The 23,052-nt window shown below is 38.2% G+C and overlaps 2 protein-coding genes across 2 annotated transcripts; one reads left to right on the forward strand and one right to left on the reverse strand.

The window, feature by feature from the left end:
• The first annotated feature begins 12 nt into the window (after positions 1-12).
• LOC146476597 (cell cycle checkpoint protein RAD1-like) lies at positions 13-8,418 on the forward strand. Its single transcript, XM_085114483.1, has 8 exons — positions 13-250; positions 1,050-1,205; positions 1,899-1,993; positions 2,663-2,774; positions 3,178-3,300; positions 4,712-4,776; positions 4,863-5,007; positions 6,125-8,418. The coding sequence occupies exons 1-8, from the start codon at positions 140-142 to the stop codon at positions 6,173-6,175; spliced, it is 858 nt and encodes a 285-aa protein (XP_084970609.1). The 5' UTR covers positions 13-139; the 3' UTR covers positions 6,176-8,418.
• Positions 8,188-23,022, reverse strand: LOC146476598 (protein spinster homolog 1-like). The gene is made up of 10 exons (XM_085114477.1): positions 22,695-23,022; positions 19,511-19,713; positions 18,131-18,282; positions 17,113-17,182; positions 15,994-16,157; positions 14,913-15,044; positions 13,864-14,059; positions 13,148-13,213; positions 12,177-12,275; positions 8,188-11,453 (listed from the first exon to the last, which is right to left on the reverse strand). The coding sequence occupies exons 1-10, from the start codon at positions 22,903-22,905 to the stop codon at positions 11,052-11,054; spliced, it is 1,695 nt and encodes a 564-aa protein (XP_084970603.1). The 5' UTR covers positions 22,906-23,022; the 3' UTR covers positions 8,188-11,051.
• Positions 23,023-23,052: the final 30 nt, after the last annotated feature.

Consider the following 23,052-nt stretch of genomic DNA (forward strand, 5'->3'; position numbering starts at 1 on the left):
AGTTTTCAGTCTCTTCGCACACTTCAATTCAAGATGGTGGATCTTCGCGGGGATTTCAAAGATTACTTTTTCGAAAACTTTTCGGTGTAAAATCTTCAGATGAAACCGTTTGGATGTTTTTCTTCGAGAGTTGATTGAGATGTCTAGGCTCACGCAGCAAAGCGGTGATGACAATCGCTACATTCTTGTGGCCAAGTTAGACAACGCTCGCAATCTTCACAACATCCTGAAAGCGGTTCATTTCAAAGAGGTAAGACTTATAATTAAGTTATAGTTGCAAGATTTATGCAAGATTTAATAGCAATCAATCAGTCATTCCTTCAACAAGAAGGTAACCCCCATTGATCATCATAATTATTATCATAAACCTGCGTGATAAACTTCATTTATCCTCGAATTTATGCAGTGGGCAGTAGCACGTCTGCCTAATTTCTTTGAGGAGACTTACCAGCATTACAAAATAAATAAAAACCACAAGTATTTCTGACAACAATAGTTACAAATACCATCATATCAGTTACTACCATCACCATCATCATAGTTGTCATTGTCGTCGTTGTCAATTCATCACCAATTGCCATCACTGTTACCATCATCATCAGTTCCTACCATCATTGTAGTCATCGCAATCATCATCATCATCAGCAGCTCACCATTGTCACTTATAACAAATATAATAACTAGTGTCAGGCCTTTGATGGCAGAGAAATTTTTCGCACTTGATGGAGTTGGGGAGAATTTGAAACTAATAATATTGCATTGTAACATCCCTTGAAGCTAAGGCTTATGAGGTTCATAAAGACTTGCTATTAAAACTGCCTTTCATGTTCAAATCTGGTTATATAAGCATGCACCATTTTTGTGTTCGACGTAGAAAGAACGCACTCCTAATGCAGAGGGGATGAATACACAGTTGAGTCGAGATTATTTTGTATGGGACAGTCTATCAATGAATGAATGGATCTTGGGATGCATATCTGGCAGTTTTTTATTTTCTAAATAATTTAGGAAACAAACCAAATGATTTTCACTCTTATTCTATTCACCAGTCAGCCACCTGTTTTGTGAGCAGCAATGGTCTCAAAGTTACTGTTGAAGATGCTAAATGTGTGCAGGCCAATGCATTTGTGCAGAGTGGTATCTTCCAGGAGTTTATTTTCAAGGAGGAGAGTGCCACCTTCAGGATAAATCTGAATGTTTTATTGGTAAAAACACTTATTAACTGTATTTTTTCTGAAAGCTTCAGGACAAATTTGCCGAATTTGTCATCCACTTTCTAGCAATGAACAATTTTGAGGGTCCACTTTCATCCCACAAGACTTAATTAAAATTATTACTATTTGAACTATTAATTTTGCACATTTATTACTGCAAGCCATGATTAATTATTATGCATCCTATAACTACGCAATATAGCAATAGAAAATTGTTGCACACACTTGCCTGCAAAGGTGTCACAAAGTGCTAACTGTTCTTGCACTTAAAAAGAAGTTGTCTAAAATCTTGGTGTAAAAACAAAATCCCACCAGTTGACTCTTTAAGTGAAAGCACAGATCCTCCAATATTGGAGGACTGTGCTGAAAGCTGTAGGTAAAGTTGCACGTGAGCCACAGGTAACCCAGCCCAGCAGTATGTCACCGGTACTCCTTTATACACAATGTGGTGAAGACTGAACAAAGTTCTTTTCCAACGTTGCTTTTCTAAAGTTTCCTTGCAAGGGATTGACAGCAGAGGCCAGGCCTGTAACCACTGATCCTCTCATCTGACATCCTATGCACTAGCCACCTTCACCTTCACAAATGAAAGCCATGAAGCAGTACTGGTAGTATCCCTTGCAGTTTCACTATAGGATTCTTAAGAGCAAGAAAAAATGTTTTATTTTTGTCATTCATTTGCAGGAGTGTCTGAATATTTTTGGTTCCTCAAAAGATTCTGGAACATTCACCGCTCTGAAGATGTGTTATGCTGGCTATGGCTCCCCTCTCATTCTCATGTAAATATCAAACTTAAACATAATTTAAACACAAACTCTATTCCTAATGCAAAAGAGCAGGCGCACTCCTTCATTTTTTTTCCTTTGTTTATGTGCTCTTTTGTATTTTCCCTGGTATACCAAGATTCTGAAACAGGCTAATGTAGAGACTATTCTAAAACTTTACTGCACTTTGCACTGCATTTTTTTTTTGTACGCCAGCTGGAGAGAGTTAGACACTGGCTCAGTCATGGTAAACTTCAATTGAGAAACCATCTCTAAGTAGCACATTTGAAAATAACTAAGTTAAACTCTATTTCACAATCAGACCAAAGTATAAGATTTTTCTGACGTTGTTTAATGCTCAACCCTATAGATATTTTCTTCCACTAAGCAACTGCCTTACAAAAATTTGAAGGAACCCAGTCGAGGCCAAAAGTAGACTGCAAGCAGTCTCTCTTTTGCTTGAAAATCCATGGGGAAAAACGAAAAAACGTTGAGTACAAGTGGCAAAGCCACGAACTGCAAGTCACACAGTCTAGGCCAAAAGCTGAAAAGTTAGGAGCTAAACCTGTTGAAAGTTTGGTGCTACAGCCAAACATTTATTTACACCCACAGTGGTGTCTTGGATGTCTCAGGGTAGCAGGCTCCTGTCATGTTACAGCCACATCCATTTTTTCACATTTGCAGGCTGGAAGAAGGAGGTGTACTAACTGACTGCAGCATTCAGACTCAAGAACCTGACGAAACTTTGGACTTTGACTTCAGCAGTGCTGAGGTTCTTAACAAGATTATCATGAAGGTAAGATTATCATAATAGAAACATAATGTTAATGCTACAGGTAAACTCTCTAGAGATGAAGTTCAAAAATAATATGTCGCCCTTATTTTCACTTTCACTTATTTTCATTTTAATAATTTGTATGGTTTTCTAACATTTGGTCTGATGTGTGTAAGTCTTGATGACCACTGCTGTAGAAGTAATTCCCAGTCTGAGAGAACTGAGATAAAATGTCTGATGAACATTACACTCCCTTGAGCTAGTACTTAAAACATTCCACTGTGGCTACAGGTCTCAGTGGCTCAGAGGTTCGATCACTGCCATGAGATAGTGGGTGTTGTGGGTTCAATATTTTTTTTTTCACTTGGGGCATCCATCTGATTCTCCAGCATTTTATTTGTTTAATGCTTGTTTTTTATTGCAGTCAGAGTGTTTAAAGGAAGCCTTTAGTGAACTGGACATGACAAGCGAAGTGCTTCAAATTCTCATGTCCCCAGACAACCCTTACTTTAGATTGTCAACCTTTGGTCATGCAGGCAGTACTCATGTAAGATTTTTGTCATCAGTAGTAAGAACAGTGCTAAGAATTTAAAAAATGCAGTTCACCTAAGACATGTCAATTTTGACCGTCTTCCCTGGCATGATGTTTCCCCATGGAAGGAGCTGCCTAAATTTGGCTGTATTGGATTAATTTTGTAAAAATGAACTTATAGTTTCAAAGATTTTTTTTATTATTTCTCCAAAAGCTACTAAATGTTAACAGCATTCAGGTCAGGTCAGATTGTGGCCAGGTTCATTCATGGACTTGTAGATTATAATTTTAATATTCTTAAGAACAGCGACATCCATTCCTATAATACCCGGAGAAAGAATGATTTCCGTCTTCCACGAGTACGAACTAACTACGGAAAGAAGACACTCCTTTACCAGGGTATTAAGGAATGGAACCTTTTAGAACAGTCTTTCAAAGACATAAAATCGTTTTTAATTTTTAAGCAACGTATCAAAGAGCGCGTTTTAGCTAGTTTTTAATTCTTATTTCTTATTTTTATTTCTTACCGCCGACTTTGTATTTTCTACTTTTAAATAATTGTAATTTTTAAAATAATTGTAAGTTTTAAATCATTTCTCAATCTACAGGGCCCCACTGAATATCACTTTCGTGATGTGGGCTCCCTGTATAAAGATTGTTATTATTATTATTATTATTATTATTATTATTATTATTATTATTATTATTATTATTATTATTATTATTATTATTATTATTATTATTATTATTATTATTACAAAGTCCTCCAGCAGCAGGGGTCACATCTGTCCTCACTCTCCAATTGCTCTTATCCAACATGCATTAGTAGTGTATGAGAGGGGAATAGGAACTGGGAATTTTTAAAATTGATGCAGACTTTACAGTACACCTGTTCTTCCAAAAGCTACAAATCAAAAAACATTCAGGTCAGACAATGTTGAGGTCGGGTGGCAGGGTCTCCCAATGGCAGGGGTCCATGTGTCCTCACTCTCCAACATGAGCAGATATCTCATCGCTCCTATCTAACAACCATTAGTAGTATATGACAGGGGAATACGAACCAAGAATTTTTAAAATTGATGCAGATTTTACAGTACACCTGTCCTTCCAAAAGCTACAAAAAGCATTCAGGTCAGGTCATGTTGAGGTTGGGAGGCGGGGTCCTCCAACAGCATGGGTGACATGTGTCTTTGCTCGCTTTCCAATTGCTCCTGTCCAACATACATCAGCAGTATATGAGAGGAGAATAGAAACCAATTATTTCATTTTTGGTAAAGTTGAACATAAACTGAAATGTCAGGAAACCATGCAGATTGTACAGTACACCTACAAAGTTTTTAATGTCGTAATTAGGTTAAAATATTTAATAATAAAATTATTTGACAATAAATGTCATTTCAAAAACTTCTTCATGTTGATTTTACAGTCAGATTTTCCAAAAGATTCAGACATGGTGGAATCGTTTGAGTGCCAACAAACACAGACAAACAGGTATGTTACTGACAGTGCTACTGCACATAGGATTATCCTATGCAGGGTTGTTCTAAGTGTGTGCATTTTCTGAACTTGTGCTCTAGGTATAAAATTAGCCTTCTCAAGCCATCAACCAAAGCACTACAACTTTCAAGCAAAATTTCCATCAGGATGGACAGTAGAGGATTCCTGTCATTACAGTACATGGTCATTAATGAGGATGGTCAGGTCTGCTTTGTGGAATACCTGGTAAGTAACTAATCCTTTGTTTTCTATAAGTCCTACGATAGGAATTTGCACATCAAGGACACATTTATGCTACCACGACGGCAACACCAATAAAAACTTGAAAAGATTAAGGTTCAAATCTGATTTGCTGATTTGATTGCAAGTCCAGCGCCCTAACAATGATGTTATTAGTGCACACTTCCTCCACTCACACTTCTGCATTTCTGCAAAACTACTTGAGTCAGCATCATAAACAACACCACTAAGAAAATCAGATCTTCTTCTCCATCTTCATAGGACCAGCGATTCGTTTTGGCGTAATATAAGTTCGAAAGACCTTGACCTCAAGTTTGGGAAACTAATTCGTTTCTTTTGTTCTTGTTGTTGTTGTTTTGTTTTGTTTATTTTTTTTTTGTTTGTTTTTGGAGATGCAACAACAACAAGTGTGCCGCTTAAAGTGCCAAACAAGGCCAGTTAGTATTTTCGGAAAGGCAACAGCGGCTTCGAAACTCGGGGACTGAGATTCTATTCCTTAAAACCTTCTGCAAGTTAAATTTCCAACCAGCGAATCTGAAAAGATCGGACTGTGGCAGCTTACAAAATTATGACTTAAAAAGTCATAGAGCTAACCTAAGTATCAGGGGGAGTCTCTTTCTTTCTTTCCCCACCCTTGAAAAATCTGGTACTCAGGTTATTGTAGAACATATGGGAACACAGGGAATATCATCTCAAGTATTTTGCTTAAATGTTCTCGTTGGGTGTTAGACTGCAAGCGGTCTCTCTTTTGCTCGAGAATTCGCGGGGAAGAACGCAAGATAGCAGCAGCACGGGCTAGGCTCGATTTCCGCCGCTCTCTCGAGTCCGGTCTTTGTTCCTCCCCCCGCTCGTTTCCCGAACAGCGGCTGGAAATCGAGCCTACAGCGCGGGCCTGCATTTTGCATTGTTCAGGCGTGGTTTAGGCTGCTGACAGTCCCTTTTTCAACAATCGAGAAGACGAAGCGGAATCTTCAGAACGCGCCAAACGGTTCGAAGCAGCGAACCGTCTGCGAGTTCAGCATGTAGCAACAGACAAAAATCTGCAGTTTATTTTAATTATTATTTTAAAAATGCACCGCTGGTTTTCTTTGCATCTCGTTAGTGTGCTCCTGATGAAGAACTTGACGAGGAAGATGATGACGATCTTGGTTGAGAAGGACAAAAGAACACCAACAGAGCGATTCGTTTGTTTGTTTGTTTGTTTGTTGTCGACTCAAGGAAATGCCAAGCTTTAGCAACGCCGATGGCAACAGCAATGAGAACGTCAAAAAATTAATATGCTTCATAACCAAAACAACAAGTCTCTACATGTGTGCATTACACTTTTTGGTACATTTCAGTGCCGTCAGTGCATGACTAGGACGTGAAATTTCCTGATGGGACGTTTTGTGGAGGACGAAGACACTTCACTTGTCCCCTGGCGCCAAGATGGCGCATAGGGCCTCAAGGTCTCCGTAATCATTCATTTTTTTACGAGGTTAGGTGATTAGCCTAACGCCCATCCCCAACCTGGAGGGCCAGGGGCTGTCCTTTGTCAGGTCTCAGTCCCTCGACCAATCCGGTACGGTTGAACCCACCAGGGACTGAGTCCCCAACGGCATAGCTCTTGGGGTCACTGAGACACACAAGCTCCACCACCGCGACAAGGTGACAGGCCCAGGCAGGGTGGAGAGGACGAAGACACACGACTGACGTATTTTTCTTTCTCTTTCTAAACTTGAATGTGGTCTCCAAGAATTCAACTCCAGGAAATTTCACCTACATTTGACATGTAAAGCGAGTTGGAATAATCGTGACGACGTTTGAAAAAGCGCGAATTCATTTTAACTGTGACGTTTTCGCTGCCGTCGCCGTCGTCATTGCTAAAGCTTCCTATAGTATGGAAGAACTGCTACTTGATGTCGCAAGACGACTTTTTCTATATGTACATGTTTCATGCATGGTGGCACTGACAACCGCTTTTTTATGTGATTTTTAATTTTCCACGGACTTGGAAAGTAAATCAGTGCAAGTTAACTTCAGGTTTATTCGTACGAAAAATGGATTTCGTGTCCAACATTTAAGGATTTTTTTTCTACATCGTTATTCGGGAGATTTTCTGTCCAAGTACTGTTGTTTGGTGCACAATCTTTTTTTGTCGAAATTCAGTATGCACGAGAAAGCAAACCTGTTCCAAAATAAACGTTTTACGACACATTTCTTTAACTAGCCGTTCTGATCATTTGCTTTGGTTGAGCTATACAGTCCGTGTTCAGAGAAGCTGAGGACGTCCAGTAGACGATAGAAAGTGAAACCAAGATCTTAAACATTGATGGATTTATTGGCACGAAAGGCGAATTTAACGCCACGCAAGGGCCAGGATATTTTACAATTATTCCACGAGTGGATAGGAGGAGCTACGCGCCTCGTTGGCCAACAAGCGCGAGTGGAATAATTGTTTTATTAAAAACAATCAACAAATATTGCTAGATCTTGCTGATTTGGCTTTGCAAGAACAACCAGAAGATAATCTAATGGTCGCTATTTCTCGGCCATGGTATAATGGCTCATATACCATGGCCGCTAAACCAATCAAATCCCTGGAGTTGCATTATACAATGATACAGTTTTTAATAAAACACGTTATCAAAAATTATAGCTAACCGAAGAGGTGCTACGCGCCTTGTTGGCTATCTGTCATCTCATATCCAACGCACACTCGTGGAATATTAATTATCATTCCTTGGCATGCCTGATAACAAAGAATCTGGAGGGGAGGAGATACAGAGCTCTCTCCAACACCCACCCTCGAGAGAGCTTGCTTGCAGGCTAGAATGAACAGAGTAGTATGCTTACAGATACAGATCATCCAACACGTGTCCCAGGAAAACCAACATAACACAAGATTAGGCTTACGTTCTCCTTCGTCGAACGCAATGAAAAGGAGGAATTGCGTTATTTTGGGAACTGATATTGTCTATTCTGTTATTCCTGAACTGGAATAAAAATAGCCAGAACTGGCGCAAAAGGATGCCCTTGTTGATGGTTTGCTCCATGTTTATTATCCCTTTTAAAGCGTAACGAAAGTGAATCCATCACGTTTTTCTCATAAAGATGGATAAATAGACCTTTACTATAAACCTTTCCTCCACTTAACCAGAAAAAATTATCAATTAAAACACCAAGTTTTCTTTTCACGATTTTATTAAAAACATCAGAAAAGTGTTAACAATGTAAACTATAACAAGAGTCGAAGAAAATGTATTCATTGGATCAAGTGCTATTCGACAAAGTGGTTTAGGATAATAGTACATTTCACAGTTAATTGAAGTCAAGTATTTGAAACGAAGGTATGCTACAATTGTAATTTTGTACATTCATGTATTACAATAAACTTTAAAAAATTTGTATGGTTTATTCTCGAATGTATTTAATTTTGTTTTTGTTGGTTTCACTTGATGATAATTACATAAATGTTATTTTGGACAATTCGAAACATAATCGACCAGCGCAGATATAAAGCTTCGTGGCAAAAGCGTCCTTGATCATGCATTTTTTTTTTAAACAATAGTAGTGTTATTTCTACAATAAATTTTAAATTCTAATCTATTTGGTTAACAGGTAATAAAATCTTTACTCTTGCAGTGATCACCGCCACTTCTAATGATGGCTGCACTTTGAGGAAAGAACCCAAATAATTTTTCTATAAAACTCACCAGGAATAATAGTTTTAATTTATCAACTTCCTGGACGATTATTCCCATTGACACCAATAATCAGTCCTTGCTATCATTCGCAACGTTCCTGTTCACATTCAACCAGTAACATGCCAATACACTACGATTTACACGATTGAAAGATTTGTTTTTGCTGGAAGGAATCTTAGCTGTTTAAAAAATTGATATCAAAATTATACTTCGTCGATATGTAAATATCAAAAAATAATAACAGAACAGAATGACGAAGGAGCGTGAGAGATGCTGGTTCCCCAAAAAATAAGTAATAGTAACTTCTAAGTCGACCAATTTGGAAGAAATAACGATTAATTTCGGTGACGTCACCCAGAAGAACGGCCAGTCGCTTACAACCTCGTTCCCAGGATCCTCTCGCATACCACACCACGTGACCTGAAAAGGATCACCCGCGAAGAAAGACTAAGGTCTAGTATCTATACGCGGTAATAAGCTTGTACACAGCAGTTGAGAATGCCTGTGCAACGGATAGGGAAATTAAACTCCAATGGAAAATAACCTTGAGCAAACATGATCTGATTGGTTGAAAATCGTGTTTGTAATAAACAAGTTGAACTCCATTCTTTTTGGAGTCTATCCTCTCACTGATGATAAATTTCGTCAAACCATTGTCAAAGTTGATAGATCCACCAGCTAAAACTGAGGTAATCACAAACTCAGAAACTAAAACTCTAAGTTAAAGAGCATTGAAAAAATTAGGAATTCGAAACTAACCTTGATGACAGCTGGCAATTTTCAATTGGAACACGCTCTAAGTTCTATTCAGCTCATTTCAGTCTAAGCCCCGTTGATCTACGATTTCGAGGTCAAACCTAGACAAACAACCTCGCTATTCTGCTCCAGAGCTGAATATTAGCTTGTTTGTTCATTCGAGGTATTTTTGCCAGCATTCTCATTCAACAGTTCTAAGGTTCAATCTGATTATTGCCAAATCAAGAACGCAGCGCTAAAGAGCTTCGCAAAACTTTCGTCCATCGTGTCAGCTGACCGATATGTAATCCCTCTCTACTCTCATTGACCATAAAAATTAGCCAGTCAATGAGCGCGAAGGAAATTTTGACAGCTATCGTGAAAAACATTCAACGACACGGTAAATTTCCCATGGATTATTTTTAAAGGACATCGAATTCAAAAGTTTTTGTCCATGTTTCTTTATAATTGATAGCAAACATTAACAAAAACATGACTGAAGTTTGCGGAGAATCTATAAAAAAGGAAGTTTCTCCATCTGCTTCACTTCTCCCAAACCTATAAACCTGTTATACGGTAATTTAATTTTTTTTATGTAGGCCCGGTTGACAATGACAATGCTGGAAAGAGCACCTTGAAATTGGTAAAGGAGCCGAGTCTTTGAGAGTCTTGTCTTTTAAAGTAGCAAAGGTGTAGTTCCCTAAATTCTGGAATTTTTTCAGACGTTTTTATGAAGACGAAATGGCTATAAATTTTCAGACTTAACGCAACTATATCTTCGCTATTTTGGAATAATTTGAAATACTAATTTGAGAAGATTTGAAACATTTCAAACATAAACGAGAAATGAAATGTGACGACAACATTTCGACGTCCATTTAACATCACTGTCGCGTTCAAATGGACAGAAAAAATTTCCAACACATGTTAAAATTCCTTAACAGGGTTTATGGTGGTAAATGATTGTAGCGCACACATTTCACCTGGGAAGGTCATGTTCCTCTGGGCCGGGTTGTTCGAAAGCCGAATAACGTTAATCTACGATTAAAAGTTAATCGAGGTTTTCATCTCGCTCGTTAAAAATAGTTTTAAAGGCTAATTTCAAGCTCAAGATAAAGAAAAGTCTAAGTCAAAACTGAGGGCCAAAAATCTTTTGGAAGAACCGTTATTGATTAGTAATTAAACTCGAACCAAAGTTCACGTTAATCCAGGATTAACTTAATCGGGCTTTGAACAACTGGGCCCTGCAGTACAAGATATTTGAGCATTGAATACCTTTTTCGAACGTGGCCACAGTGTATATGAAATAATTCTGTACTACACACTTACGGCAAACGCTACATCACAAATTTAAAGCAACTTTAAGTTGTTAAAGTTGATGCTTAAAAAGCGATAAGGGGGTTAGTTTCGAAAGAAAATGTGGAGAGTGGAAAGGAAAATTTGGTTTAAACCCTGTTTGGTATTACAATAACATTTATATCTGTATACAGCATCTACGAAATTTTTCTTTCCATTTGAAATGACAATGATGCCAGGGAGACATGAAACAATGTCCTCATATTTTATAGGTTATCTGAATACTTTCAAATAATTTGATGTAGTTGGTGATCATATGACATGGTTGCTTTCTTCCTCCACCGGTGGAGCAGAGTGAACATCGACTGGAACAACAAGTGTTTCTCTTTCAGAGGGCGTAGGAGTCACGGGGTCAACATCTATTAATTTATCATCATCTTCATCATCATCACCATCATCGTTTTCCACAGCCTGGTTTTCGCCGATTGTAGGAGAAAAGCGTTCTGATGCCACTGATCCCAGCAGTGAGCTCTCATCGTCACGGGTGCTAGTGTGTGCCTCAGCTTTCTCGCGATCTTTGACCAGATAAAAGGCGCACATTATGAAACAGAAGCCTCCCAAAACAGAAATAAAAGTGGTCATCATCAGGGCGTACTCCATGCTTGTTGCGCGATCCTTGTCGCTGGTCTCGTTGCCTCGTATTCGATCAGAAATCTACGTAAACAAAAAATCTTCTAAACGTACATAGGTAAAAAAATAATAAGGTAAAGTCGCACTGCGAGCCTTTGTGGTCCATATAGTCAGGGCTTAACCCGGTTTCACGGGAGCACCTTGCAAAAATTGGGCAGTTTTTTCAAATGTCGATCAATTTCCACCCTGGCTGTCTCGGCCAAAGATGATTAAAGCTTCATTTACACCAAAAAAACATATCTAATTAAACCAGGTTTAGCAAAATGAAAATTGGTTAGAGAAACCTGAACCATTGGCTTTGACATAGGATTCAAGAAAACTTTAACTTATGCTTTCATTTGTGCTAAATCTATGGTCGACAAAAATCCGAAAGCAGCTTTTATGAAGGAAACAATTTTTAACTGTGCTTACTAAACAGCTTTTAAACGTGTTTTAAGCCTTGGTGTAAATGAGGCATAAGTTTCTGTGCACTTGTAAGGTAATTGTTAACAAACCTGATTATTTTAACGGTTCCATCGATACTAACATATTTTTTGGCCATTCAAAATGACACTACAAACTACGTGACAGTACCCCTTTAACTTGACTATTTGTTTAAACTAAAAATTGATGAAATGTTATCATAAAAATCCAACAAGAAATGCATCATTCTACTTTTAGGGATTGTTACTTTAGAAACGTTACAGCACTGTTCTAGCACTGTTGCAATGTTCAAAAACAAATTCACCAAACAATTGACGCTCTTACCACGCCAACAAGCCATGGACTCCCTGCATCACCCAACAAGTGTGAGACAAGAATCTGAACAGCTTCAGCAGTAGAACGACGAGCAGGAATGATTATGTACTGAAAACAACAACAGCTGTTAGTGAGTCCACTGTGGTGGTTGAGCTAGACTGCGTGCAGCCTCTCTTTTGCTCGAGAATCCGCGGGGAAGAACGCAAGAAACATTCGGGGAGCGAGTCGCACACATCACCCCCCTACCACACCCTGCAAAGATGTCTTACTTCATAAAACCCTTGGTAACTTGGTAACCAACTGATGAGGGATGATGATTCTAGAGTGACAGAGAAAAAACTTGCCAAGAACAGAATTTGCGGTGATCTCACACAGACCACAAAAGAACGGTAGAGGTGATGATGCCAGTTAACAAGATCTCAGTTCAAGAGAATGGCTTTCTTGAAAGGGCTTCGTTAAGATTTTGAACAGGCAAGCAAGGGGTTTGTATCTAGGTAGGATAGTTAAAGGGGAAGTATCACAGGAATTTTGACCTTTTATCGTGAAAATGGTGCGACAGCACCTTCACTTAGTTAGAAAATATTTCTATAACATCAAGAAAAAGAAATCAACTAAATTCTTGAAAGGAACAACTCATGACCTGCTCGAGTGCATTTTGGGAACAAAAACGCGAGAGCTTGGAAGCAGTTAGCCTAACGTTTTTCAAGTTGTTGTCCAATCAGTCTAACCCAGTCCATCTGTGGCTAGACACACTCATCGGTAGTCTTAGTATACACTGGCAGGGTGGAAATCTACAACAAATTTGAGAAATACTTTTAGATATCTGTTGATAAAAAAAGCGTTTCGGAGTTTTTGATACAACACCAAATTCCAGCCAAGGTCATGTTCAGAAATGGAAAATTTATCTGGTGCACAGCCCTTAATGGGTAGTTAAGTATGTTATTTAGGAAGTGCAATCATGGACAAAATATTTGCCTTACCAAAACCATATCTCCTACCGGAGCCCAGTTCATAAACAGTAGCACCTCACCAAAGAATATAAGGGCCTGCAAATAAGAATAACGTAAGTGTGGTTTGAATATTTTGTCATCAGCAATATAAGCTTGCATTAGTCCAGTGAGAAGATTTTAACCTTTCATTCCCATGAACTAACGAAGTACATTATTTTATTTTTTATAATACAGCATCAATCAGAAAGCCGGTGATAGGAATATGAAAATCTCTAACTGGGCAGAATGTCTAAGAACTGCTGTAACATCAATGAAAACAGACCTACAACATTAAAGATTTGAATCAAACCATCTCAGTAGTGAATTTAGGTTCCTTATTATAAGTTTGATTCAGTAAGTCAGTAATTACTCAATTCAGCAATTTGCTCTTAAGACAAAGAATTCCAAATTCCAAATGATACTTGACTTGACCTGGTAATCAAATTTGATTCACCCTCCTCACCACTTCACCAGAATTTTAACAGGTTTAGTATAACATGTCTCTAAAAGATTGTTTGCATTGTTTTTAGTTCTCCCCTATTTTTTCTCTCCACTACCAGGAATGTCCAAGTCAAATCTGTGGATGGATAATTATTTTTCCAATCCCATCTGGGTATCAAAACACATCTTCAGTGCTAAAAAATAATACATCAATAATTATTTCTTCTGTAAATATTGTTACTACCACTGGTTAACTTGGTACTTACATATGTGACTTTGATGTTCTTTATTGCTAACACAAGACTGCCATAGAGAAAAGGTGCAGATCCAAGCAATGCAACAGCACATACAATGGCATCAGCTTTTCTGTTTCTTACTCTGTACCTCCAAGCTATTTCAGCACCAAGCCAGACACCTACTATGCCAGCAGCACAGGTGATGATACCAACTTTGAAACTAACACTTGATCGGAGAAAGCATAAGTGTAAGTATGATGACATATGGAAGTGAGCAAAACCTAACAGTCTCTGACAGTACATAAACCTCTGGCCCGGTTGCTCAAAGAGCGGATAATTTTATCCACTGGATAGGTTGCTATGCGGCAAATAAATGTGTGCAAGGATTTCCCTATAGCCCTATAATTTGTGTATAGAGTAGAAACATATGTCTAATTTAAGTACAGTCAAACCTCTTTATTACGGACACCAAGGGGACAGGAATAAGTGTCCGTATTATAGAGGTGTTCGTTTTAAAGAGGTAGGCTTTATATGGTTTTCTGTCTCTCAGGGACCAAGTGAACTGTCCGTAATAGAGAGGTGTCCGTATTATAGAGAAACTCGTAAGGAGAGGTTCCACTGTATGGGATTGTGTGGAAAACTTGCCAGAAGGGTTGTTTGGTATACATTTGCACTGGTGGGTAGTGACTTATCCACTGGATAAAGTTATCCGCCCTTTGAACAACCGGGACCTGGAAAACCCACTGGGATTCAAACCTCTGAGCAAGACCTGAGCCCAGTTGTGCAAAGCCTGATTAAAATAACCTAGATTAGTGTTAACTTCGTTTCCACTTTTTTTTACTAATCAATAAAGATTATTCCAAAGATTTTTGGCCTTCAGTTTTGACTTTCAGTTTTCTTTACTTTTCTGCAATTTTTTTTTACCTCAAGCTAAGAGTAAGCTTTTTAAAACATTTTCAAGGAACAAGATGAAAACCTTGGTTAACTTTTAATTGTGGAGTAGCGTAAATCGCGTTTTGAACAACTGAACCCTGAAGAAGATCTGAAGGATTAACTGATTATCTATATACATTACTTACTCTGATTCTGTAACATCTGTAATTCCTTGAGCTTTGGTTGCATATAGCAAGAATTTTGGTGCCCAAAATGCCAGAGCACCAGTAACAAAGGACACACAAGTAAATCCTAGATCCAGCCAAATGAAGCTCTTCCTGTTTAATATCACAAATAACAAAAACAAATTTAAAAAGGGAAAGAAAATGTTTCGTGCTTGGAAAATAACCTAAAATAACTATCATACATCAGGATTCATACTCTTTGGGTTTTTTTTAAAATCCATGACTTTCCAATACCTTTCCCATGACCTTTTCAAGTTTTCTAAGACAATTAAAGCATTCACACTTTACAGTGTCAAAATGTGCAGTGTTTATTTCTACTGAGAGAAAATCTGTTTCTTGGTGTCTTTTTATTTTTGTCTTTAATTGTATATCTTTTTCCTTTTTATTCCTTTTTTATAACCAACAATTTTATTTTTTTTTTCATTTTTTTTTTTTGGTTATTATTTTTTAAAATTACAAAATTCCATGACTTTCCAGGTTTTTCAAGACCCGTACAAATCCTGTGCATGGCACCTTGACATGTACTCACTAAAATGAGGATATGAGAGTTGTACTGGAGGATAACACTTTCTTGGAGCCAACAAGCATCTGAAGTTCTATCCATAAGGTGATTGTCACACAAACACATGGTGCAACAGCCAAATTTGGCAAAATAATGAACAAAAGAATAAAAAACAGAAACAATGCAGAGGCTACAAAAATGGAGGATCTCATGGGTTGAAACTTTCTCCAATACATTAATAATAAATTATTATTCATGAAGAGGAAACAAAGGAAATATAACTACCATGAAGGAGGTTTGGAAATTGTAATTATGATAAAATTTGGTGAACTTTGCTTTGAATTTCTCCAAGCATAATAAAAATTAATGGTTTGAGAAGATATATCAAGCACTTGAAAGAGTGTTTTGATCTGACTTCCAAACACTTTGAAGTTGGTTAAAAAACTTTACTGCATTATTTTTTCCACCCACTTTTCGAGCTTCAAGAGTGGATGACACATTCTTCCTCATCTTTGATATAATTATTATGCCAACACTTACACAGTTGTAAGATACTTCATGTCAGCCCACCAGCTTGTGGTGTGATGGACATTGGAAGCTGAGGCAGCATTAGGATTTTCTCCTCTTTCCACTGCACCTCGCTTTGGCTCATGGACAACAAAGACACACAGAATAACGCAGACTGCACCAATAATAGGTGTTACCTACGGGAGAAAAAAAGAAAGATACAAAACAAAGTCAAAGATATCAGAGGTTTTAATACAAGCCTAGACCCAGGTACTGGCATCCATTTACACTGAACATGGTACCTGCCTTTCGAGAGTTCAGAACCAGTCTAAACAAGACAACTTAGTGAGTAGTGTCCACCTACCGTAAATGGTCTAATAAACGCCCCCCTCTCTTATGAACGCCTCCTATCTAATTTACGCCCCCCCTAAGCTGACAAGTTTGTATTAAACGCCCCTCTCTAACAAACGCCCCCTGTTAAATAAATGCCCCCCATCCCTGAAAACCACACATAAACTAAAAACAGATGTCAATACAATCGATCAATTTATTTGCGTTCTTGCTTAATTAACACTGGTGTGCAAGTTACGTCTTGACATTGAGCTATAAGAACTACCAGTACCCTTTTGGGCCGCTTTGTATGTACCATATACCATAATGATTATGGATTTGTAGACGGCTTAGACCTATCAGCGGACGGACTTGATAGTATGTTAAAGCTCTGTTATTTAGGTTATTATAATACCGTATTTAGGTTACCATGTTACAGTTACTAGAATAAACGCCTCTCTCTTTTAAACGCCTCTTATCTTTTAAACGCCCCCTTCAGACCCTTGAAATTTAATAAACGCCCCCAGCGTTTATTAGATCATTTACGGTATTCACAATATTAAGAACCCTCCCAACACCAAAATTAATGAAAACTCATAGATATAGCATCATAAAATTATTTTCCTCCAAATCTCATCACTTTAGTACTCTGCTGGCCAAGCTAAGATTATGGGATATGGAGTCCTTGTTACAGCCAATTTACCTTTAAAACAATGACTTCAGAAACCAAACAAATTTGACTGTTAATGGTAAACACGCAAAAAAGTGACAATACATCATAGCTAGCTACATTTAGTGCGAAACAAAAGTTAATGATCTTACCCGGAGACCCCACTGCCACTTATTGTCAAAAGCTGATGCTACTTCAGTTCCAATAATATAACCAAGACCACTGAAAAGATATCAATCAAGCAATATTCATCACATATGAATAACTACCAGAGACATAAAAAAGCAGACTATATTGTACTGTACTTCATATCTTCAGAGATGAAATTTACAACAAAACTTGAAGCTTTCACTTCTGTTTCAGCAAATGACGTTACAGAGTCATGCAGCTTGCTTGTGCTGTGATTAGAAGCAAAAGCTTCCAAGTTTTGCTGTCACTTTAACCTTGTAAGAGCTGAATTTCATTATTAATAATAAGTTTAACTCGGGCCCCATACACACTTATGCATTTTCGTTTGAAAACGCATACTTTTTGATACATTTTTGCTTATTATTCACATCCGAAAACACTGATGAAAACAGAGACTTTCAAAAACTATTTCAAAAGTGGAGACATTTGAAAACGCATGGCTTTGAAAACGCTCCGTTTCTAGTGTGGACAGGTGAAAACCAAGACTTTTAAAAATGGTGATGTAAAAAGCCTCACATGCCATCAGTTCCAGTCCAAATCGGAGCATCCCAGGTCCAAGTTGTTTTCATTGTTTTCAAGGGTTTTAGTGTGGACCGGTGAAAACGATACAAAAATACTGGTGTGGATGAAAATATTTTGCTTTGTTTTCAATGCGATGAAAATGGATACTTTCGAAAATGCATCAGTGTGGATGGGTCCGCAGGGAAAGGATCAACTTTACTACTACTTCAGAAGAATGAAGTTGAGCATGAGAGAAAGAATAAGAACTTGAAGTTTTACTTTCCAGGGCTGTCATTAACCCGGCTATTTTCATAGGAAAATAGAAGAAAAATAGAACCAAAAGAAATTCCTAGCTATTTGATTCCCCACCTACTTGTTGTATTTATCTAGCAACTTAAAATCTTAGTGACAGCCCTGACTTTCACAGTCACTGAAACTGAAATATTTTTGACAATAAAAATTCCTATCCACTGTACATACCTTCCCACAGGAATAGCAAAATAGAAGACAGATAACATCCTTGTCCTCATGTCTCCTGTAAACAGATCAGCTATGATGGTGGGAGCTATGGTAGAGTAACTGGCCTCCCCTATTCCAACTATACCACGTAGAATGAGAAACCACCAAAAGGACTGCAGAATGGTAGAGAAAACAGAAGTATGGTAAAGCAGATGCAACCACCCTTTTTAAGTCCAAACTAGCTGTTTCTATTGCGTTGACCTCCTTTCAACTGTCACTTTGTAAAAAGAAACCACTCAAATATAACACAAAATAGCCTGCCAGGGTATTGAATTTCTAACGACCTGCAACACTGACTGTAGGATCTTGGGTATTGCTAGAAGCGTTGTCGCACTTAAATAGGTGTGCATGTTAATTACTGCATTCTCCGCAAGCCTAATCTTGTGTTGTGTTGGTTATCCTGCACCATGTATTTGGTAATATGTGCATGTGACTATGAGCCAGAAAAAATCAAGATTTTTCTCTGTAATAAATGGACGCAAATTTGCCTCACTTTCAAGTATGATCCTATGACGTCAAGTTTTCACAAATGACACGGCCAGCAAACGATCGTGTTTCAAGGCAGACATCTGCGTTTGGCAACTTAGTTCACCTTTGGGTAAAACACGTTATTGGAAATCTCTTATTGAAGTCTCTTAGAAGTGTGTATGACTCCTGCTGGATATTTCAGTTGGCCGCCGTTTCGCGTTTTAGTCCCAGCCTTGTCGCTTATCAAGAACAAGTATGTGTTGTAATCAGGCCCCAGTTGTTCAAAGGCCGGATAACTTTATCCGGTGGATAAGGCGCTTTTTAGGGTCTAAAAAATACTTGACATTAAATGTTGTCCAAGGTTTTCGTACACTCTCAAACTAAGCTGTGGTTAGAGTGTTCATATTCGCTTGTACGAGAGGAAATACTGAAATCTTTGCACAGATTGAAACTGTCGGATAGTGACTTATCCACTGGATAAAGTTATCCGGCCTTTGAACAACTGGGGCCAGAAGAGGTGAAGTAAGTAGCCTTTGTACTCAGAAAACACAAACTAAACTCGATGGAGTTTGTAAAGTGGCCAGCAGACTGTGTTCATCTCGCAAGTCAAGTTCAGACGTTTTTTTTACTCTTCAATGAACAAAGACATATATGGATTATTTGCGATCAACAATACAGTAGCATTTTCATCTCTCTGAATTCATGGGGTTTGTATAATAAACTTTTATGCTTGTAAACTTATTTAGTTGTCTGAGATTAAGGCTTTCAATATGCTTATCAGTTCTAGGACCATGTGTAATCTACCAAAGCTTGAGAGTTTTTTTAATTTTTAGAAACCTGTTCATGACAGGTTACTTCACTGGTGGTACTTACATCTTTATCCAACATTGTGCTGGCAAAAACAGTTCCAGACCAAATTAATATCCCAACAGCCATGATGTACTTCCTCTTGTAACGATCACCCATGTAACCAAACACAGGTGCAAGAACCATGTAGCTACATATGAACACAGTTTGTAGCAGACCTGCTTCAGAGTTGTTAATACTGAAGTATTTCTGGATGCCATCTAAAAGCCCTGGAGTCAAAAAGACCATTTAGTTCAGTATTTGATGTAGATACAATTTTGCAGTTCAAGAAAATATCCATACTCCCCTCAATAATAATAATAATAATAATAATAACCCACGGAGCACCAAAGAGCTCTAGAAGCTCGTTCAAACATGTCCGTGCGTTCCAGGTCGAATTGGAATTTAGAAATGTTGGTTTTGTGGAGGGAGGAAAATCGGAGAACCTAGAGAAAAACCCTCATGGAAGGTTTCTTGTTTTGCAATCCCCCCTCCCCTCTCTCCCAGGAAATTCCAGTTTACCTTCATACTTTGCTTCTGAAATTTTGGCTTTTAAGACCCCTCCTCCCCCTAAGAATTTCCAATGACTTTCCATGGGGTGGGTATGGATTTTTTCTGGAACTGCACATGTTGTGACTTGGGTGTTCTGCTTATGTGGGAATTTGGCCAGCACTGCATATCTAGATGATTAATTTGCATGGGGCAATCAAGTATTATGGAAATTCTCACAAGAAAAACGATGACTATCTTGTGATCAATCAAATTATCAATGTAATGTAACAGCTCTAAGTTTTGTATCTTTTTTTACTCCTTAAATTTACTTGTATTTACAATGTAAGTTATATTTCACATTTTATATTTCTTCCATAATCATGAACATTAGAGTTACCTTACTTTTTATAGCTAGTGTTGTAATTCAGGTGGCTTACTACAGTTTTCTGGAGTGAAAGAAGGCCTTAAATCGAACTTAAGAAAAATGCCAAGAGGAATTTCCTTGGACATTTTTTCTAGTACAGTAAATACAATAGAGATAATTTTGAGTCAGAAATTAAATTTCGAATGCTCAAAAAGTGTTAAATACAAAAGAATAAGTCTTAGTGGGGGCCTGGAAACTACTCCTTTTAGAGTTGTCTGGCTTTAAGTCTAGCCGTACGACTCCAATTCAAAATTTCAGGATTTGGAAAGTGCGCAAAAATGAGTATTCACAGGGAAGAACACGAAATTTTGTCAGAGAGAAATTTGGCAAATGACAAAATTGGGAAATTTTGCCTTATTTGAAAATTCCTAAAAAAAATTCTGACAGATTTTCTTTAAAAGATGTTCACGTTTCCGTTTTAGTGTTTTCTGTCAACAGCAAAAATTTGAACATAGGTTGTACGGCTAGATTTGGAGAAATTAAGCGAGAAAAAATAATTATTGCGACCTACAGTGAGAAGACCATTGCGCATGCTTGCTCTGGAAAAACCCGGGTTCCAGCGTGCGCGCTTCAACTGGTGAGTGCATGCTGCCGTTGTGTTCAAACATTTGGCGCAAAATCACAACTCTGCAAAGGCTTTAAGAGGGTCCCCAATAGGTTTTTCGGGATCCGGGATTTGGCTTTTTTAAAGGTCGGGATTCGGGATTTTAGCGGAAAAGAGCGACAATATTCGGGATTAGAACTGAGGGATGGGACGCGGGATTTGACGATTTTACGAAGTGGGATGCGGGAAATGTTACTCTAAAGAAACGAGATCCAGGAAGTCTGGTGTCAAAAATGTACAATGAAAATCTAGTTGTCACCGTCCTGGACAAGAAAAGAAATTTAAGGGTGCTATGTCTTTACAGATAAAATTTCTTCAGTGCTCCCTAAGACCTTGCAGTTAACTTGAGCCGATAAGCCTAAACAAATGCCACAGAGCTAGCGTACACAACGGCATAAAGGAACTAATTCAAACGGCTCCTGATGATAAGAAAACCTTCATTCGGTAAACTTGAGTAGTTTCCTTCATGATCAAAATCAAAAGGTCAACAGAGAGATCTGACCACAATTTTGATTGAAAAGGAAAATCTCTCAGAAACGTACTCAGGAAATTAAAGCGCTCAATCCAGAAGTCTAAGGTACATTAAGCAACCATTGGGACTCGTGTTTAGCCTGTCACCTTTTTAAATATCTGTTGCAGTCCCACATTGTGGTACGTGAGTAGCAATGCTCTTCAGACTTTGATGGCCGTTATCCCTGACTGAAAAGTTTACCAAGGATCAACGTGATAAGTAAGGAAGCCCTCACCGTTCAATTGAGAGAAAAAAAGAAATAAAAAAGAAAAAGAACAAGCTCTAAAAAGAAATTGCTAACTGACTTATTGATTGATGTGATTCGCGGGAAACTTTGAAAACGTCTTAAATGAACGATGTCGTCGTTATGGTGGAAAGAAATAGAAAAAAAATAATCTTACAGCTAATTTCTCGGTGACCAAAGACCAGTGCAAAGATTTGCAGTTGGAATTTATATCCAACGGAAAATGCCTTTTTTCGTCGAGTTAAGGGGCTTGCAAAAAATTATGACCTGCCCGGGATCGGGATTGGGCTAAAACAGCGGTCGGGATTACGGGATTGACGGAAAATTTTGTCCGGGATGCCGGGATTGAAGAACCCTATTGGGGACCCTCCTTTAAGGCTGTTAAGGAACGGCAACCATTAGACAACACGTTTTTTCAATTATCAAGCCCAAACACAATCTAGCTACTGTAAACACACCTCTGAAACCGACCTGGAATACCAGGAAATTTTTCCAGGCCACCATTTTATTTTTGTGCTCGCGCGATTTCCTCAGCAAGCTCGCGTGATTTTCCTCACGTGTGATGCTTTTGCGTGCTTTGGGCAGCGCGCGCGCATATTAAAGAATCGCACAGTACAAAAACTGTAGTAAGCCACCTTCAGTTTCAATTTTATCTAGTATGATATTTGTAATTTCTTTCTTTCTTCTTCCTCTGCCTCGAACAACAACAACACTTTATTTCACATTTCCTCGATTAGTCAAGCTTAACTACATGCAGGTGGTAGTATTTTAATATTAATTTATTTGCTTGTAATATAATAAAGTTGTTCTTGCTACATCTTGTTCTGTGATGGTTAATAACTAACTAATAAACTTTATCATTTTGGTATGTTTTATGTCTGGTATAATAGCTTTATGAGAAAGTCACTCACTGCTCTATCACTCTTTTTCTCTTACCTGCTATCGTTTGCCGGTCCATATAGTTAAGAAGGTTGATGAAAAACAACACAAAAACTGTAACATAAGCCCTCGTGTTTCCTCCTCCGCAACAACAACATTTCGCGGAGTTCACGACCTGTGCCTGCATGGCGTTGTCTGTGGAATCAGAATTTTCTACGTTTTCTGCTCCTAACACCGGCTTGGACTCCTGTTCTCCTTCTGTTGACATAGCAACGTGAAGGAGGCGCTATAATTAATGTACAAAATATAATACGTGTGTTCATTAATAGCCGTGCTGTCCAGGTATATCACTTTCACTTCCACTGCAAACTCACCTGACAAGAAAGGCCTGGTTGCATAGCTAAATTCTCCACTC

Source organism: Pavona decussata, unplaced genomic scaffold (assembly GCF_977016875.1).
Source record: "Pavona decussata unplaced genomic scaffold, jaPavDecu1.1 SCAFFOLD_76, whole genome shotgun sequence".
Lineage (NCBI taxonomy): Eukaryota > Metazoa > Cnidaria > Anthozoa > Scleractinia > Agariciidae > Pavona > Pavona decussata.

What these genes read in the sequence shown, in the direction of transcription:
- LOC146476597 (XM_085114483.1), top strand. Translation starts at nt 140, where the DNA reads ATGTCTAGGCTCACGCAGCAAAGCGGTGATGACAATCGCTACATTCTT. An exon ending in TTAACAAGATTATCATGAAG is followed by an intron (nt 2,775 to 3,177) that starts GTAAGATTATCA and finishes TTTTTATTGCAG; the next exon opens with TCAGAGTGTTTAAAGGAAGC. An exon ending in TCTGCTTTGTGGAATACCTG is followed by an intron (nt 5,008 to 6,124) that starts GTAAGTAACTAA and finishes GCATCTCGTTAG; the next exon opens with TGTGCTCCTGATGAAGAACT.
- LOC146476598 (XM_085114477.1), bottom strand. Translation starts at nt 22,905, where the DNA reads ATGTCAACAGAAGGAGAACAGGAGTCCAAGCCGGTGTTAGGAGCAGAA. An exon ending in AGTGGCAGTGGGGTCTCCGG is followed by an intron (nt 16,158 to 17,112) that starts GTAAGATCATTA and finishes TTTCTCCCGTAG; the next exon opens with GTAACACCTATTATTGGTGC. An exon ending in CGGTAGGAGATATGGTTTTG is followed by an intron (nt 12,276 to 13,147) that starts GTAAGGCAAATA and finishes TGTTGTTTTCAG; the next exon opens with TACATAATCATTCCTGCTCG.